General features: G+C 35.9%; 1 protein-coding gene across 2 annotated transcripts; it reads right to left on the bottom strand.

Moving 5' to 3' along the window:
• Positions 1–260: 260 nt before the first annotated feature.
• On the bottom strand, positions 261–18064 carry Oatp30B (Organic anion transporting polypeptide 30B). Of its 2 annotated transcripts, XM_012377900.2 has the most exons (14): positions 17743–18063; positions 9549–10043; positions 8713–8766; positions 8264–8369; positions 7066–7282; positions 6790–6933; positions 6466–6681; positions 6285–6392; positions 5959–6192; positions 5333–5875; positions 5064–5253; positions 4807–4995; positions 4570–4721; positions 261–4491 (listed from the first exon to the last, which is right to left on the bottom strand). In XM_012377900.2, exons 2-14 carry the CDS (start codon positions 9956–9958, stop codon positions 4199–4201), a joined length of 2856 nt encoding a protein of 951 aa, XP_012233323.1. In that variant the 5' UTR covers positions 9959–10043; positions 17743–18063; the 3' UTR covers positions 261–4198. The 2 variants fall into 2 exon arrangements, with proteins under 2 accessions (XP_012233323.1, XP_012233324.1); XM_012377901.2 differs by lacking the exon at positions 8713–8766 and having other exon boundaries at positions 17743–18064.
• Between the last annotated feature and the right edge of the window lie 326 nt (positions 18065–18390).

Here is an 18390-nt window from a genome sequence, read left to right as displayed (position 1 = left end):
GCGCCGCGCTGCAATGGACGGCTTAATCGAGAACTAGAGCGAGAGCGCGCGAAATTTAACAAACGCGAATTACAACCGCGTCGCGTAGTGCAAAAAAATTTTTAATTCAAAACAAAATTATAGTTTTACAAGATCTACAACGCAGAACACACGAAAACGTTAATTAAATTATGGGAGAAAATTGTTCTGCATCGCAGATCTTCCTAAATCTACAGATTGTAATTGTAATTAATCAAAGCAAGATAAGAAAATCAATCTGATAGAATTAACAGTTTTTAAAACATTTATTCATTGTAAATACATAGTTTACTTGTGCCTTATTTTCGGAAAATTAGGCTTGAGTCAAGTAAAAGGCAATTTCAACCATTATGATTATCCCTAATTCTTCATGTCGAAACGCACAAAGAAGCTCGATTCGCAAAGTCGCAATTTCCATCTTCGGAATCGATTGACAATTGGCTCTTACCGTCCTGTGTTTATAAAAACCATGTTTGTTTACACAAAGTGTTCTTGCGAATCTAAGATATAAATCTTCCTCACAATAGGAAACATAATTTATAATATATTAAAAATTTTGCTTACAAACAAAACACAATCTTTTAATATGCACCTTAATTTTCTACAAAACGAGATATAAAAGTGGACTTCATTTTTATAATCAATCATTTTTGGTTTACAATATCATACTTGCTCTGGCAATTGTAATAATCCTATCAATCTGAATCCTTTTGTTGCGAAAGTATGCGTACGTATTAATTGAAAAACAATTTTGGGCTGTGATTCGGTTGTACAAATTCGTTTGTATATATAGATACAAAAAAGACACGTTAAAAAGACATGGTATATGTATTGAAAAATCATAAGAATATTTTAAAAGATCTTTCGGACAAGTATTATCACTGCAAAATGGTATCAGTTATTTAATCTTCTATTTTAAGGCATATCTTGATTCGCGACAATTGGATCCATTAATTGTACCCCCCCAAAAAATGTATAGGTTTAAACTTTTAAATGCCTCGCATCGTTTATATTTATTATCTAATATTTCGCATTATGCGCCTTTATATCACTTCAATCTTTAATAAAAGCCACATTATTTCGCTTGATTCTAACCATCGAAGATTGTTCATGAAAAAAAAAAACATAAATGATAAAATTTATCCTTACAATCTCTCCTAGTTCCGATTGCGTATTGTTTTCATAAATATGAAAACAAAATCAGTTGCTAATCTGTATCACTCATTAATATTGATAATAACATTATATATTCCGCTTATATTATGGTCCCTACAAAAAATACATTACATCTATAAGCAGCTTATATTATTATAATAATCATATGTATGTACATAACAGTTTTTTTCTTTAAATGTATGTATTTACGATTTCTGTAGTGAATACTCGATTGCTCCTTCATGCCTTCTCTCGTCTTCCCCTTTATGCATTCTGAATTCACCTATTAATTTGCTAACACGCGCGTACGCAAACACACGCACAGACACACCTTCTTTAAAACCATTTGTTTTATTCACTGTAACTCCGGAATGTTACGTACAACAATCTTGCCGATCATAAAAAAAAAAAAATTAGCTTAAACCGAACAAAATGTATGCAAAATTAAAAGTATAGCATTATTAGCAAGAGTTATTATAGCAGCACTAACTGTGTTGGTAATAATAATATTTCGTACATTAATAGCAATAATAATAGTGGTAATAATAATAGATATAGCAACAATAATAATCGTAAAAATTGATCGTTAATCGTAAAACTAAACGAAACAGTGAAAAAAATCAAAAAGATTCAGCTATCCGAGAAAATCCACTAATAATAGATGATTAATATTACATCATTATCAAAATGTAAAGGGAAAATCTCTTACAAAAGTATTTAAGTAACATGAAAAATTCAGAGATACGAGCTACGCGTAAAATTATAAGTTTACATGCAGATTGACAAATCCTTTGAAACTAATTACGCGCCGTGCCATTCTCTTTTTCATTTCAATACGCATAAAAATATCGCATTATCATGGCAACCTCACGAATGAGATTATATTATGATATATATATTTCTTCTACAATGTATATGTTTTTCTTTTAGATCTCGATATAAATCGCTATTTACAGTACAATTGTTTGTTGGACGAGATTCGGCATTAATCCGCATCTCCTCCCATCAGCATGTAAATTGAATTAAATTTGATTTAAATTTTTTCCCTCTATTCACAGCACTTGTTATTATTCTCTACGGTCTTCTTCAAAGGTTACCGTTCGGAAGAAGTTTATATCACAAAGTAAGTATATAAGTATTTCGTTAATATGCAGTTACGGAGATCATCGCTATCTCAAACCTAGTGCGAACGGTCGACTTTGACGAAGCTCACATCAAATTCGAAAATTCCTTCTAAAATATATATTATAATGTGTATTATTTGAAAAATTGACGATTGCGAGCTGAACAGAGAACGATAAAACTGCGTGAAACTAAGGCTATGCTTCTAGAAGCATGTGCAAAAATATTTAGTACCCTTATCATCAAAGTGAATAATGTATAGAGAAGTATTCCAATTAATCGGCGAACGTATGTGCGAAAAGCAATTTCATCTATATTTATACGTATAAATTGTTTTCAATACGGTTTATATTTATGGCTCTAAGTACTCTCAAATACAAATATCATGTTTCATTGAGAAAGAATCAATGAGCAATAAAACAAGTTTACACTTTCTCTATAATTTCATTCTGCAATGTATATATCTCGCATTTATGAGCTCTTTATTCTCAATCAAATAGAAGATGTCCCTATCTTCTATAGCATTACATTCCTGAGTAATTTTATAGTTTCATTTTGTATCGAAATTGATTTGAGAGACTTTCAGGTACGAAGCAAATAGACTTCCAGTACATAGTGAGCTTCTCGCATAAAGCCAGGACTTGTTCAAGACAAAGCAATAAATGTTAATCCCTCGATTCGAGCCACAGTTTGCAAATAAGAGTATTCTTTTCGTTGCTTGGAAGCATCGTTCTTATCATATAGGATATATGATGATTTATACGTTTTCCGAAAGTATTACTTTCCCACGTATTACTTTCTACTAAAAGGATACGGAACAGTTGAGCGAAAAAGAAGAACGAAGGGAAATGGAGCATGTGAGATCACATGTGACTTGATGCGCACAATTTGATAGGTTACATCTATCTACGGAAAAATATAAGATACAGATCAACATGTTGTTCAACAATAAAGATTACGTATAATTCGTTACTCTAACCTTCGTCACATTTACTTTTACTATCTTGCTAAATTGACTACTTGTTCTGAGAAAGTTTATAACTCTAATTATAAAATAAATCATAGCTTTTACTCTGCACTAATGATATTACACAGATTATTAGTTCTGGTACTTAGTTCATTACTTTTAAATATACATTTGTCTAGTCTTGTGTTTCTTAAGGCAGAAATTTCCATATTTACAATTTCGTCCTTTGAATTGGCCTTTTTCACAATACTGCAAGGCTCTTATCATGCTCTTCCATTCGGACGATAATAGAAATTTATCCACTTTGCATATTCGCGTACTTTAATCTCTCTCTTGTATATATTTGCTCTTATTAACGATACACGTAGCAACAGTATAAATCTAAATGTGCAATGGGTAATATAATTTCGAGTTGTACGTTTGAAATGAACTACATTTACGCGTTATATATCTACTTATTGACATATATATGATTGCTGTAAAAATTTACGCTCTAATGATATTATTTCCTAAAAGTAATCAACTTAGATAATTAAATTTGTGACAAGTTATCTTGAATAATAAATAATAACTATGTATATACATGTAATATACGTGGATACATATATATACATATATATATATATATACACACATATATATACATATATATATGTATCCACAATGTAATGTACATATAAAAAAAAAAGTAAAATTGAATCCATTTTATATTAACATTCTCTGGTATTTTTAATACCATACAAACTTTCTTTTCTTTCTATATATATTGTATTGCACTTTCTTGTTTTTCTAACATAGAAAATAGATAAATAATATTACATGTGGATATGTGTGAGTCTATATTACTTAGATAAATTCATTAACGTAATTTGTCACAAATTTATATATCATCAATTTGATATATTTATTTCTATAGCATCTAATGTAAAGTAAACATTAAACATTGTGGTTACGATTCTCCGTCATACTAGTTAAAGGTTTGATCTCAACATCTGGCTCTTCTATAGCAAGTGGTGCTTGCCTCGTATCGGGAACTTCAACTTCCATATTTTTTGAGCGATTTGTCATCTCCGTTGAATCTTGCGTTTGATTCGACGACCCTGTTTCTTCGAGATTCGTTGACTTCGTAGGTTCTGTAGGCGACGAGATAGAAGATGGCGTTGCAATCTCGGAACTCGGTAGAGTCGCATCGCCATCCCCTAAATGCTGATGTGGTTTCTCCTCAAACACTAGATAACACATGACAGTGCGCATTATTGTTAACAACACTTAAAGCATGCATTATTTTAGTCTGTTTTATTACTCACGTTTATCTAAACTGATAATTGACCCTACAAATTCGTTGACAGTGAAAGATGGTGGCTGTTCTTCCATTTGTCTTCTCCTTCTCACGAGCCACCAATCGATCAGAAATAATGCTAAAGCTAAAATTTTTATCCCAGCGCATAGGCCGACGTATCTAAAAACGTTATATAATAAATATTTGTGTAAAAATAAAAAACAAGAAAAGGATTTTAGAGACAAAAAATATCAAGGGACAAAACCTGTATCTAAATTGTTCAATGTCGTAGAGCAAACATCGACCTCCCTTTTCTCCACAAGTGCTTTTCCAAAGCAGACACGTAGAATCGATTAAATTTCCAAATAGTATTGGTGCGGGTATGTAACCGAATAATCGGAAGATTACAAACTGCATACCCAAAGCGAAAGATCTTTCTTCTTCAGAGACGGACCTGAATAATCGGGCAATTAGTTAGTTCAATATACAAAACTGCATTTGTGACATAAAAATGTGACTCACCGTAGCACTATCATAAGCAAAGGCATTTGAGTTACGGCAACGATAAAGGTCATAAAGAATAAAAGAATCAAAAATGGAAATATAGTTCTGCACGGTGAAATACAAGGACCTGCGGTTGCTACCGGTACAACAGTCACTTCTGCAAATTCTGGCGTTGCCGGTGGCAGCACAGTCAAATTGCCATGTATACCTAAACACGTAAAAACAAATTTCGATGCATTTTTCCTTCGAACAACACGAGGGACGCCGCATTGCGTGACGCAACTTACATGCACAATTTGTAAAATTCGATTTGGAACTAAAGGCAGTGCAGCCTGCGTGACATGGGCTAAAATATGTCAGACCATTATTTCCGCAAACCGGCTCCACGTCTGTCATTCGGCATTCACAACCAAAGTTGCATGCGGCAGTGAGATTTACTTGAAAGGGTTCAGGGCCCTTTGTAGTACTGTTGAAGTAAGGTATAGTGGTCCCAGCCATTTTCACGTTCTCGCAGCCGAGGAAAAACAGCAGACCGTAGCACACCAGGCAAATTATGTTCGAGACGAGGACAAATTGTACCGCGCCCTTCGGCCTCAGCTCTAAACGCTTGAGCATACATCCGCCAAAGAAGATTCCGATACAGGCGCCTGGTATAGCGACTGAGCCAGTGAAGATGCTGGCTTGACTTTTTCCCAGGCTAAACTGCGTTTCGAGATACTTTGGTAAGAATACCACAAATCCGGATACAATCACTAACTCCATGCATGCTCCCAGGCATGTTACGACGTAGACTGGATTGCATACCAGTCTCCACATACTGCGCGGAATGTCTGTTGCAAAAAAAAAGAGGTCTGTTAATTCTAATCTGTCGCATTAATAATATAATATTTCAGAGAACAGTTATGTTCTTCACCTTTAACATCTTTGCCATAGCCGCTATCGTCTAGTGTTTCCTTTTTAGGTTCCTTGGATTGCTCCTTTTCTTTTTGTGTCAATGGCTTATTCTTTTCAATAATTCGTATCTTCTCCTTTTCACGTTGTAATGTTTTAGGAAAACTGAAGAATGGTATTGCCACTAAAATGAGGAGCAGCCCGCAAAGGAGAAATCCACCCCACCACATACCGACCCATCTGTGATCTCCAGGATCTGTTCATTTTACATTACACATGAGTTCAAGCAAATATATATGCATATAATAAATAAATGTACGATAAAAGTATGAGAAACATTATTTTTACCGATGCTTATAATCGTTCCAGAAAATGAGTCCATGTGAAAGGACAAAAGATACGCTCCGAGAAGAAAACCTAAAACTGGTCCAAAGGCCGCCATACTGTACATACAACCTGGACGGAATAAGGATTGTTAAATTACTAATTATGCATGTACGGTTTTGTAAAATCTAACAGCAAAGCTTACCAATGTATAAAGATGCACTTTCTGGTCTTACATGATCGTCTATGTAAGTAGTACCAAGAGTGAACAAAGGAGAGCCTCCGCATCCTAATAATAACTGAGCAAGTACGAATAACATGACCGGTCCGGCTGTAGACGGAGATCCTTGTATACAATTGTCACCTCTTAAATTATTGTGTGGCGCTAAGGGGGGCGACGATAAGCCTGTCGAAAGTCGACCTGAAGACAGAGATTTCCAAATTGAAAAATTTCCAACTTTGGCACGCTTTTGAAATAAAATAATTTTTCACACTTGTGTGAACTCGCAAAAATGCCTCGACCGCTTACCTAAACCCATATCGTTCTCGCGTAACGATACGCCGCGACAGATGTTATCCGAATTGGAATGATTCGCGGTTGTCGTCAAGTTGGGTTCTGCTGTGAAATGTGGCACCATAAAGATCATCGATCCCAGTCCCATTATCACTGCACCTGAATCGCAAAAAAAAAACACACACACACACACAAGCTGATAAAATGGGTATCCAATTAGCAAAAAAAATGCAATTGTAGCGTAAATATCACGCTTGAAGAGTTAGTTTTTAAGTAAAATGAAAATTGTACCAATCGCTATCCACACGGGTATGTGTCTGCGACTGCCGAGATAACTGACAAAAATGACAGTGATAACATTGCCGATTTCGTACGAACTGGCAATGAGGCCCGAAAGGCTGGACGGGATCTCAAACCTCTTCTCTATGGTCGTTATCACAGAATTAATGTAACCTGAGCTAAGCGCTTGCTGCAACGTAACGAGGAACGACAGGAGGAATACGAACACCTGAAAACATTATGTATATGAGACATCGATAAGTTCAATTTAATTGTCAAGCATTTAAATAAAAAAAAAATTTTTTAAAAAAAACATATTTCAAAGCGGTATATACTCTTTGGAATCTGCATTATTCTCATCGCATGTACATTTTCGTCTTAACATCCTGCATATGCGAGTACACGTGAATTTCGAACACAGCTGCAATAACTATAAACATCTTCATTTCGTGTCTAACTTAAGTGCCGCGTACTTATTCGTGCAAAGTGCTAAAATGTTAATAATATCTGCGGTCGAGTGTTCCGTATAGTTTTAACGGCAACGCGGATTACATCCTTCAAACGCGAGCGCAATGAGTCACAAGGCCTGCCTTTGTACATCCGCGTGCGCTACTCAAACAGCATTCACCGCACTTTACGTATGAGTGCCTTTATGAGCTGACACCGAGATTACTCACATAGTGATATATTAATCCTTAAGGATGTACAAGCATATTGTAAAAATCTGATAGTATTTGATGTTACTTATTCTGAATATCCACGCTAAACTTGGTTCTCTAATCAGAGATTAGTCTAAAAATTATTTAATTTTTATATGTACATTGATTTTCGTAGATAATCGTGTACCGCTTTATTTACTGACAAATTTAACAAAGAAGACACATTGTCAATCAGTTCAATTTGATCATACAATCTAACGAATATTTGCAAAAAAATCCAATTCGTTTCGGATGCCATAACAACTCTCGGAATATGCGTGCAATGTATCCGTCACACACTGATAAGTTTCGCTTGTGTGTTAAGAAACGTAAACTAAAGATTTCCGCCGAGCGCATATATACTGTAAGTTCATCAGCCGTGAAGATGACTTTCGCCGAACGCATATATCGATTCAGTATGTTTTTTTTTTGTTTCTTTACATTTAACCGTGATTTTTTTTCTCAAATGTCTTTTCTTTCGAATAACTGTGCAAAGTATTCGAATGACGTACCTTTATTCCGGCAAATCTTTGAATGAAGGCCGGTCTACAACTCAGAATCCCACAGTCCTTGGAATCCGGATTGAGCGGCGGAGTTTGTGCCCTCTCCTTCTCCGCCCTAGATTCGTTCAAGGAGATCGAAACAATGAACAACGAAACGTCTCAAAGTGAGAAAGGCAATGAGTAATTGCGAACGATAAAGATTGAAGAAACATACGCAACTGAGAAACTCGAAACTGCACGGCATACGCGATGGGTGTGAGAAGAAAATTACGATGCATTCCATGCGAATGATGATCGCGAAACGGAAGATCACTTTCTTTTTATATATCCCGTATACACACGTGTACGCACAATTTCTTCGAATAAGCGGATCGCGCGTAGAAGAAAAATGAATAACGACAATTACTGTAGATTAGACATGTAGGCGTTTAAGAGGTGATTAATGATATTCATTTTACCTGTCTACCATAGAAGCACTGGGATTCCTACTGTGACATTTGATGATAAAGTCTCTGAAAAATAATAGAAACAAGAAAGACCAAGCATGAGTACATTGTGCTGTATGATGCGGCGTTATAAATATTCGTTGATAATAAACTAATAGATTGTGCGCGTCGTGCTTACTTAAATTATACAGAATAATTAAACCCGATACGCTCTTTCGCTCGTAATCTTGTTTAGCACCGAGAGCACGAATATGTCGAATGCAACGCATGAGTGTGGCTCGTCACACGAATGCACGGGGATTTGTTCTGCGAAATTTATTGCGACGTAAACAGTGAGGCAATGTACGTCATGATAATTACAAAAAAAAGTGATCTAACTAAATCTACTTGGCGCATGATAAAATATGTCACGGTCGTTTCACGTTCTCACTTTCTATTTGAGCCGTCTTTCGCAGCTGTGATTTTGTCGCATGCAGTCCATGCCTTGCTGTTATTTTACAAATCTTTGTTGCGGCAAACAAGTACACTTAAAGCATATGAATAAATCGAAAGCGCAGTGCGAAAAATAATCAAATTCAAATCCGTAAGAAGATATGATACTTTTTCCTCAACAAATGAATAATTCTTGCAGCAAAAATAAAATTATTATACAAACGTGGATAAAACATTACTCTGTCATATCAATAAAAGGTACTTCTTAGCATTTCAGATCTGAGGTAGGAAAAACAAATTAAAATACAATATAGAAAAGATAAAGATGAACATATTCCTAAAAAAAAAATTGTGACGAAGATGAGAGTGATCGCCTTAGAGTTCATCGTTGAAGAATTTCAGCGATCCCCACTCACCTATGATCCACAAGACCGGAACTAGGGTTTCTACTGTGACACCTTATGACGGTGTCGTGGGTCAGTCTGCCGCCGCTCGGCTGCAACGGGTCCGCATTGTCGTCGGTGCTGGCGCCGGTGGTTTCCGCGTACAGACCCGTCATCGCGTACATGCTCTCGTTCCTCCGATGCCCGGCGTAATAATTACTGCCGGACTCGGACCTCCTGTGACCGAAGCCGCCGCAGCTCTCATTCCTCTTGTGGCCACTTTCGGGCCGCTTGTGGCCAAAGGCACTGGATATACTCTCGGCACGTTTGTGACCGCCCTCGGCTCGCTTGTAGCCGATGAAACCACCCCCGGATTCGGTGCGCTTGTGTGCAAACATACTCGAGTTGGAGCCGTTTCTCTTGTGCCCGCTCGTGGATGCCATTTTTCTGTCATTTATCTTATCTTTCTTCTTCTTTTTTCGTCCCCCACGTTGATTTGAATATTAAAAGCTTACCGGTGACATTGTTCTGTAACAGAAATTAATTATTCATTTCGGCATAATATTTATTGACATAATTATGTGTAAAGTCAATAGCGTGTTAGCTGAAGCTTTCTCTTCACAAACGATTACTCAAGTTTGATAGACTTTTTTTGTAAGAATTTCTACAACTTAAACGCATTTTCTTCGAAATTATGTTTTTTTTTTTTTAAATTGATGAAACAATTCCTCAAAAAATATTTAATCTTATCCACTCAAACGGTTTTTTACAAAATAAATGTCTATTGATAGTTCAAAGTAAAATTATCATGATATTTTTAAATTGACCATCTTTTCACAGCTTCTTTAAAATCAAAATTTTCCATAAAAAATCAATACCTATCCAAAATTGCATTGTTTCAAAAATTTCAATATTGTTCTTTTACTCTAACATTATACCACTTTTTCACGCTTTAGAGTAGAATATCCTTTTAAAATATAAAGATGCCTGATAACTACTATCTTATCATCGCGATAATATCGATGAACAAATATACAGCGAATAATATTAGACATAAGTTTGCGTCAATCGTTCGACGGTGTAATCGCACTCCTGCCGTTCGTCGTGAGGCAAGCTCGGGTGTGCGAGCACCGCTGCTCTCTTATGTTTTTTTTAGATTATCGATCGCACGCGTCCTTGATTTCATTCCGATGAAAAATTGAAGGAAGTATGGCCGGATACTATGGATCAACGACAAATTCAAAGTCAGGGATACTGACGACACGATGATTGCGCGCAATATATCTTCACAGTTATCGTAGACAGCGAGTTGTTTGCGGTAAATACTTGCGACTGATCGATGAAGCGACACGTCGAATTTTTATCGTGCATCTTCATAATGCACGCAAATTTTTTTTCTACTGTTCCAAATAATATACTTACTGAATATTAAAATGCAAAAACCCAAAACTCCAAGAGATTTTTCGAGAGTTTTCGAAAACATAAATACGCATTATATTTCACAACTGTCTTTATTAAAATATTTAGAAATAGAAGTGTGCTTTTCTTTTTACTGTTATGAAATTTTCTGAAAAGTTGACATTTATTTCTCATTTACATCATTTCGATATAAAATTACTCAAAAAAATGTTCTACCGGATAAATTATTACTTGAATGAAAATGTGTTTATAAATCATAAAAAATCATAAATAACCTATTTTTTTTATTATTTATTATTTGAATAGGATTTCGCTCATTTATTCATAATAAGCGTACAACAATACAATCCCACGGATATATCATATATATAAGATGTCATATGGCCTTCACGCACGAAGCAAAATAAGTGTTTCCCATTCAGAAAAATTTTTGATGGAGCCATTATTGTTGGCAAATAAGCATGTAAAATTGCTCTTTGAAATGTGATGAATCTTATACAATCCTTACGAGTCTAATTTCTCAGATTGAAGTGTGGTTCTACTCGATTCGAATCTCGATGTGATAATTTCCAACTATTCCAATATATTGCTCTAAAAAGAATTCACATTGATCGCATATGTTAAGCGAGCGTCTCCCACTCATCCGCTTATCGTCACCAAAGATCTGGATTTATTGAAAAATTAAGTGCTATTTTTGTTCTATTCCAAATTTTGTGGCTCCAATCATTTAGCAGAAAATTAAAATAGAGATACAATATTATTTAAGAAGTAGCATAGTTCACTAAACATATTGCAGTGTTCGCATTTTTTAAACAACGTTATATTTTTCCGGATCTTCTTAACAAAGCAAGATTGCCTTAGCATTCTTTGGCAAACTCCAGCACATTTCGAATTACTAAACACCAAGGAGCAATGAACCAGAATATGTGCCGTTAACTGGCGATTTTCGATCATTTATTCATTCCGGATCATCACTTACTCATTTCATCTAATTTATAAAAACGACTACAGCATTATAAATCATCGGTAAATCTTTACTTTAATTTTGCGGCAATTTACGCATTATTGGCTTTTCTCGCAACACACACAAATGTAGCGAAGTTATATACCTCAGCGTGTATTATACAACGTACAAAGTTCGAGATAAAATATTCGCCGGGGCGGATTTTTAGGTATTTAACTGACCGAAAGTGGCTAATAATCGGCGATAATAAATTCCGAAATTAACGGCCGTTCCGTGCGGCGTACTTCCGTTCGAATGCATAGGTGCGGAAATGAGTGTTGCGCCACGAAACGCTTCGTCCGCGATCGATCGAACGGTAAGCTGCTAAGTATGACCAAGTCGACCCTATCCCGCTGATGATATGGCTTAAACTGTCGAGGAATTCATCCATCCTCGTGCGCAGATCGAACGGTCCCTCGCGTGCTGGTAAGTCCACGAGTTTCTCGCGATAGTTCGGCCACTAGGTCACCCTTTCACCCTTACATTTGTACAAGCCACCCGCAGACCGTTGCCGATACCGTAGCGCGATATTTCAGCCTCTCGCCAATATTGTCACTCTTTCCCTTTCACTTTGACATTAGAGAATCGATTGATTTATTTAAAAAACGAAACAGGTACTCGAGAAGTTTAGAAAATTAGAAATTTAGAACAACGTTATTATTTATCATTATTTTGTATGAACCGAATCAAAGCGTGTCGTAGATTCGTGCTGGATTTACGAGATACGCATCTCGAATTACCGGATTGCACTCTAATACCGTATTGTATATGGCGCATGAAATTTCGATTCACCATCGCGTAATGCCGTACATACACTCGGAAGAATTGCACCGCCCACCTTCGTGACAGTGGATTATTTGTCGAATGCAGAAGCGAGAATTCTAGGCAGCTCGGATATAGTCCGGATCGGCGTACAGTGCGCCCTACATTCCGGGTCCAATGTAAATTTCTTTTTCACACGCGTGTCTATACTACACGCTTAATATTTCATAATACTTATGCCTGTGTAAACGGCCGCTCATTGAAGAGGTGTACGATACACGACAAGTGTATAATAGGTGAAAGGTATGTTACGAGTGGTGCGACTTGTTCGGCATTTTTTGGGCTTTCACCATATTTAAAGAAAGCGTCGATAAATACGAACTGCGAAATATTTGACATAAAATTATTTATACAAACGGGGCTGCTGCTGCGCCAGTGTCACGGCAGTGTAAAAGTTTTGGCGTCGGATGCAATATAAATATGTACCGCAATGCAGAAAAATATAATGCGACGCTATAATTTGACGAGTTACGTAAATCAATGCTATAACGATGACTAATGCGTGCGCCTGTATTTTATCTCTCTCTCTCTCTCTCTCTCTCTCTCTCTTGCACAAGTTTTATTCCATTTTGAATACAAATTTTTACCTCGCTGACATTTATCGTAATTTGATCGATTTAAATCGCTAAAATGCCCAGCGTATTCAAAAACGCTCACGAGTACCTTTAAAAATTCGACACAAAATTTATTCCTGAGTTTCAAGTTTTTTAATAGTTTATGTTATCAGGTTTTTTTGCACACTTCACGATAACAGTTGAGAAATCAACTCTTCAGATAAATTGATAATATTCCCAACTTTTTCGCTTATTTTCTTCGGTATTTGATACATGCTCTATTAAGGGATTTCAATGTCTTTGGATGATATCCAAAGTTCTCTGTACAATGCTATTACAATGCTAATTTCTGATCGTGATGTCCGATGGTGCCAGGTGAAACTACGCGCGCCGGTCCGTCAAGTTTATACGAAGCGTTCGTGTGTATTTACTCCTAAAATGAATATATTTATATAACTAGTTCTGCGTGTAAATTAACCTTGAGTTTGAATTCGTACAGCAACTAATAAAAATAAAAAATAAAATCGTTAATTTCTTTAAATGTTAGTAACAGAAAGCTTTGCAATATAAGCTGAAAAAAAGCGATCAATCAGAAAATTGTTCAATTCTCTGCCATTTATTTGCTAATTTTGCCTTATAATATCTTGCGCACACGAGTTAGCGTTTGACAAAGCAACTGTCCTCTTGTCGCAGTATTTTGTAGTAATTGACCTAATTTTGGCACTTGCATAATTAATAACAAAGTACTTCTTTCAATGAACCAATCAACAAAATTAGCCGCGGCTTTTATGACGAGCACTATTTGACAATAACAACCTTCCAAATAAAAGCATTCAGACTTTTTTATTAAACCTTGTTCGGATGGTTTTCTCTCTTGCAAAAATAAAAAAAAAGAACTAATAGCGGAGAAAAAGATCTTTAGACATCTTCCAAATTAAGAATTATGTGCTTCAGCAGACTGAACAGGAACTTAAGATTTTTTGTGAAAGGTATTAGTCAGCGTTGACTCATCTTTTCCTCCTCCTCACTGCTTGAAAATAAGAATATCAAATTGATTTTACTGGCAAGATCAAGCTATTTATTAGCTTTCCAATTGATATTCTCGACTCTTTATTCACTTGAATTTCAGACAACCCTTTCACTCGCAATTCAAAAGAGAAATTCAAAAAAGGAAAAAATACATCGTATTTCACACGTAACTTACAAAGAATAAATTTCTAAAATACACGCATCCAATTATTAAATTGTAATCTTTTCGCAAAAAGATTACCCCATTATTACCTCCTCGGCATAAGAAGAAAACTATACTTTAAAATTATAATTAAAAATTATAAATAATTTAAATCAACTGTTTCGTAATTAAATTTTTTCTTTATCAATTTATGAAGCCGTAAGATATGCGCATTTTGATTGTTGAATCACAACTAGTTTCGTAAGAATTTTCGCCGCGTGATTTTATGGTATTTGATGCAAAACGCAACACAAGCAGACTTAATTAAGTAACTGAAAAAAATATGCGTAATCGAATCTCTACCGAAAAGCATGTCGTTTTCTTGAGCAATACAGTAGAGCTTGTACAGTCATAGCAACGTTGTGCATCACGCAGAGTTGGCCTGATATTCGATGTACCGATTACATATATTCCGATTACTTTAGAATCATTTTAAATATAGTCTTCTCTTCTGCCGAGGTTTCGTTGCGAAAGGAGTGCAGTTCAATAATCGGAATGCGCGTATCTTAATTTCTTGGAATTCATATTCTACGAAATACGACATATTTTCACTTTTTTTAATACTTCTCTCTTGATTTGCATCGATTAAAGAATTGGATATTGCTTAAGAACTAACTTCGTTCCGCAGATTGATTTAATATTCTTATTCCAAGCGACGGAGAAAAAGGAGGAAATAAATCAACGTTGAGCATACAAAAAATATTAAACTTCCACTGCAGTATATGTTCACAATTTTTAATTTGCAGAATGTTACAACTTATAAATAACTTTTCTCTGCGTCATTTGGTTTTTTATTTATGCAAGATAGAGAAAGCCAGCTGAACGGAAGTCGTTTCTTTGTGTTCACAACACAAATGCAGATACAGAAGTTCAAAATTAATTAAAAGAAAATTATAGAAGTAAAATTTAAAATCGGAATGAAACAAAGAACTGAATATACCAGATTATATGAATTTTATAACATGTTCGGACACTAGAATTTTATAATTAGATTTTAAACTTTATTGTAATTCTATAAGAATATTATTTTAGATGTTAAACTTAAAGAAGGTATGAGAAAAATTCAATTTAAAACAATTTTTTCGCAGTATTGTCTCTTGAGTGTGCTGTGCAGTCAACATCAAATAAAGATGGGCGCGACGCGTGGGTTCTCGTGCAATGAACTCTTACAAGTTCTCATGCTGAGAAGAGAAGAGAACACAGAATGGATTTATATGTTTCACGGAGAGAGAGAGAGAGAGCGCGCACATGCACGAGTTTTATCTTATATCACTCAATGAGAGATTATAAGGTACGAGAAGAAATTAAGGAACGAAAGTATTCAATAACCGATCGGCCTTCGCCTCACTTCACACCGGAACGTGGAAATCATCAATTAATGCAAATTTTATACTTTCGCACACGTGCATACATGCGTTCGTTGCCAATACCGGAAATATGGAATGCCGATTCAGCACCGACATACATATGTACATATTAAAATAATGTAGTTCGGAAGAATTCCATTTTATTTAACCAAGAGAGATGATAATATTTTGATACTAAAAAATGTGTGGTGTTGTATATCATTTGTTTTAACTTGAGCGTAGCCGTTTCTTTTTTCTGCTTCAAATTTTATCCTCAAATACCGCGAAATTTCTCCCCGCTCGATGTGTATTTGAACAGAATGACTTCTGTCACGCGTATCGTCCTGATATTGTTTAGAAAATAGCGCTAGTCTTTACATAACGGCGCGAGTGTGATGTGTGTAACGGACATGCCAAATTTTTCAATGGTCGCATTGAGAAATGTAATACAGTTCACGTTCGTCTGCGAGAAATGCATTACATAACTATCACTACTCGCGATAACGAAACGACCGCTGGAAATCAAGAAACGCACAGCGATATACGTGACTTTCAATTTTAATGGATACGTCAGCGGTTGAGACTTTCAAAGACGCGTTTCAAAATCGAAGACCAGCATACAATAAATCTCTCCTTTTGCGGCGAATAACGCTTGCGCGATAATAACTATAACGCGTACTTTGTCAGTGAGCGCTATTTGTCAAACGCGATAGTTTCGGAAAAAATTACATGTTTACTTAGTGGAATGTTTTAAACAAAATTTCTTTCCGTGCAAATGTAAAAACGAGAAGTGAATGTACAGAAGGTTATTTCATTCCTACGCATCAGCCTAATGAATGACAAGTGAATCATATATATGCTAATTAGTGTAATTATTAAATAACCTGAAAACCGTTATAACGATTTTGCATATGACAAGGACGGTGCAATTCATTGAGAGATATGCAAATGTGTGTATGTGTGCGTATGTATGTGTGTAATATATTATTTCTTTATGGAAAAATTCCATTTAATCTAATCGCTAAACGATGACGCCATTCATTTCACAGTTGTGTCCAAAAAAGAAATCAAATAAATAAAGGAAAACACACACGTACACTAAATATTCTCCGTACATATTTTTCACTCTTGTTAAAAAAAACAATCTTTCAAATGAGCGTACAGTATCTAAATTCTTTTGTTTATTGTAGCGATAACTGTACTCCACGGAAGTTAGCAGCTCAAAACTCTCCGTTATATTTTTCCTGCATTAATAATAACTTTTGTTATTGTTAATTATTTTGTTTATCTACATTTTTTTTATTTATATACAAAATAAATGAATTGCTTTAACATAATACGACAAATTGCTTTCATCTGTTTTATTGAATCAATTATAAAGAAAAGAATCAACGATCATCTAGAACAAAGGACAATCGAAATAAAATATAGAAATAAATTATACACTCCAAAAGCGAAGAATCAGGCAGGTCTATCTCGCGTAACACTCGAAATAACCTCGCGGAACAACGGTGTTCCGTGGAGCGTGGCTCAAAAAACATGGGGTTAAAGGATAGCGCGAGAACTGAAGCTCTCACGTCACCTCGCCTACGATCTATGCAGCATAAAAAAATCCAAGTGCTTCCTGTAAACTGTATGCTGCTGTAATCTTTCGATGTTTCATGAAACGCGCCACAATCGCGACAAGTCGCGCACTAGGTCTCGAAGCGAACTAAAAAAAAAAAGTAAAAAAAAAAACGGGATCTTGTGTCACACGACCTGAATCGTGTTGGATCTTATCGAATAAAAGGTTAGAAAAAATCTGCTCGAGAAATACCGAAGAGTACATGTACGTGGGAGATGCGAGACTCACGGAGAGAACGCCGCGGAACAGTAGCAAGATGTTCTTTTGTATCCAGGATCAAGCCAAGTGAAAAATCTTCCTGGTGACACTGCGCTGTTCTCCAGGCTACATCAGACAAACGCACTAGCACTGCTCACTATGGCAATAGCCGTGATCGACGGATTTTCCTACGTTGCCTCACACACGCTCGCGCGAGCCTCGGCGCTCAGCTCCGACAGATCGCATAAAAATTCGCGGAAGTCACATTGATAGCTGTTTGACCGTCAACTCACTTCGAGGATCGTAGACCAGCTGTGTTTTTGCTCGACCATGGAAGAACTCGAGCATGCGCTCACTACTGCCGCGGTGCTATCTTGTACGAAAGGGAGACGCCTCGAAGCGCCGCTATCGTGACGCGCCGCATTCAAACAGAAGGAAAAGGAAACAAGATGAACGCCGAAGGAGTTCAACGCCTTTTTAACAATTCGGTTCAACAGTGCCCTAATATTCGGAATAACAAGGAATGGATTAAGATTTTCAATAGTTTTTCGAGTTACACGAATTGAGATTAATTTATAATGCACAACTATGATGTTCGGATTTTGCAAATTTAAATGACTTACGCGAATTAACTTTGCATTTATTTACAGTGTTTTGTCTTGTTTTACGGATTATTCA

This window comes from Linepithema humile, chromosome 7 (genome assembly GCF_040581485.1).
Source record: "Linepithema humile isolate Giens D197 chromosome 7, Lhum_UNIL_v1.0, whole genome shotgun sequence".
NCBI lineage: Eukaryota > Metazoa > Arthropoda > Insecta > Hymenoptera > Formicidae > Linepithema > Linepithema humile.
Note: the sequence above shows the minus strand (reverse complement) of the source record. Positions and strands in the feature narration are given on the sequence as shown.

Bases quoted from the DNA above. Each gene is read 5' to 3' on its own strand.
- Oatp30B (XM_012377900.2), bottom strand. From the start codon at position 9,958: ATGGCATCCACGAGCGGGCACAAGAGAAACGGCTCCAACTCGAGTATG. The intron at 6,393-6,465 runs GTAAGCTTTGCT...TATTCCGTCCAG, and splicing joins AAGTGCATCTTTATACATTG to GTTGTATGTACAGTATGGCG. The intron at 4,492-4,569 runs GTGAGTAATAAA...TGTGTTATCTAG, and splicing joins AATTATCAGTTTAGATAAAC to TGTTTGAGGAGAAACCACAT.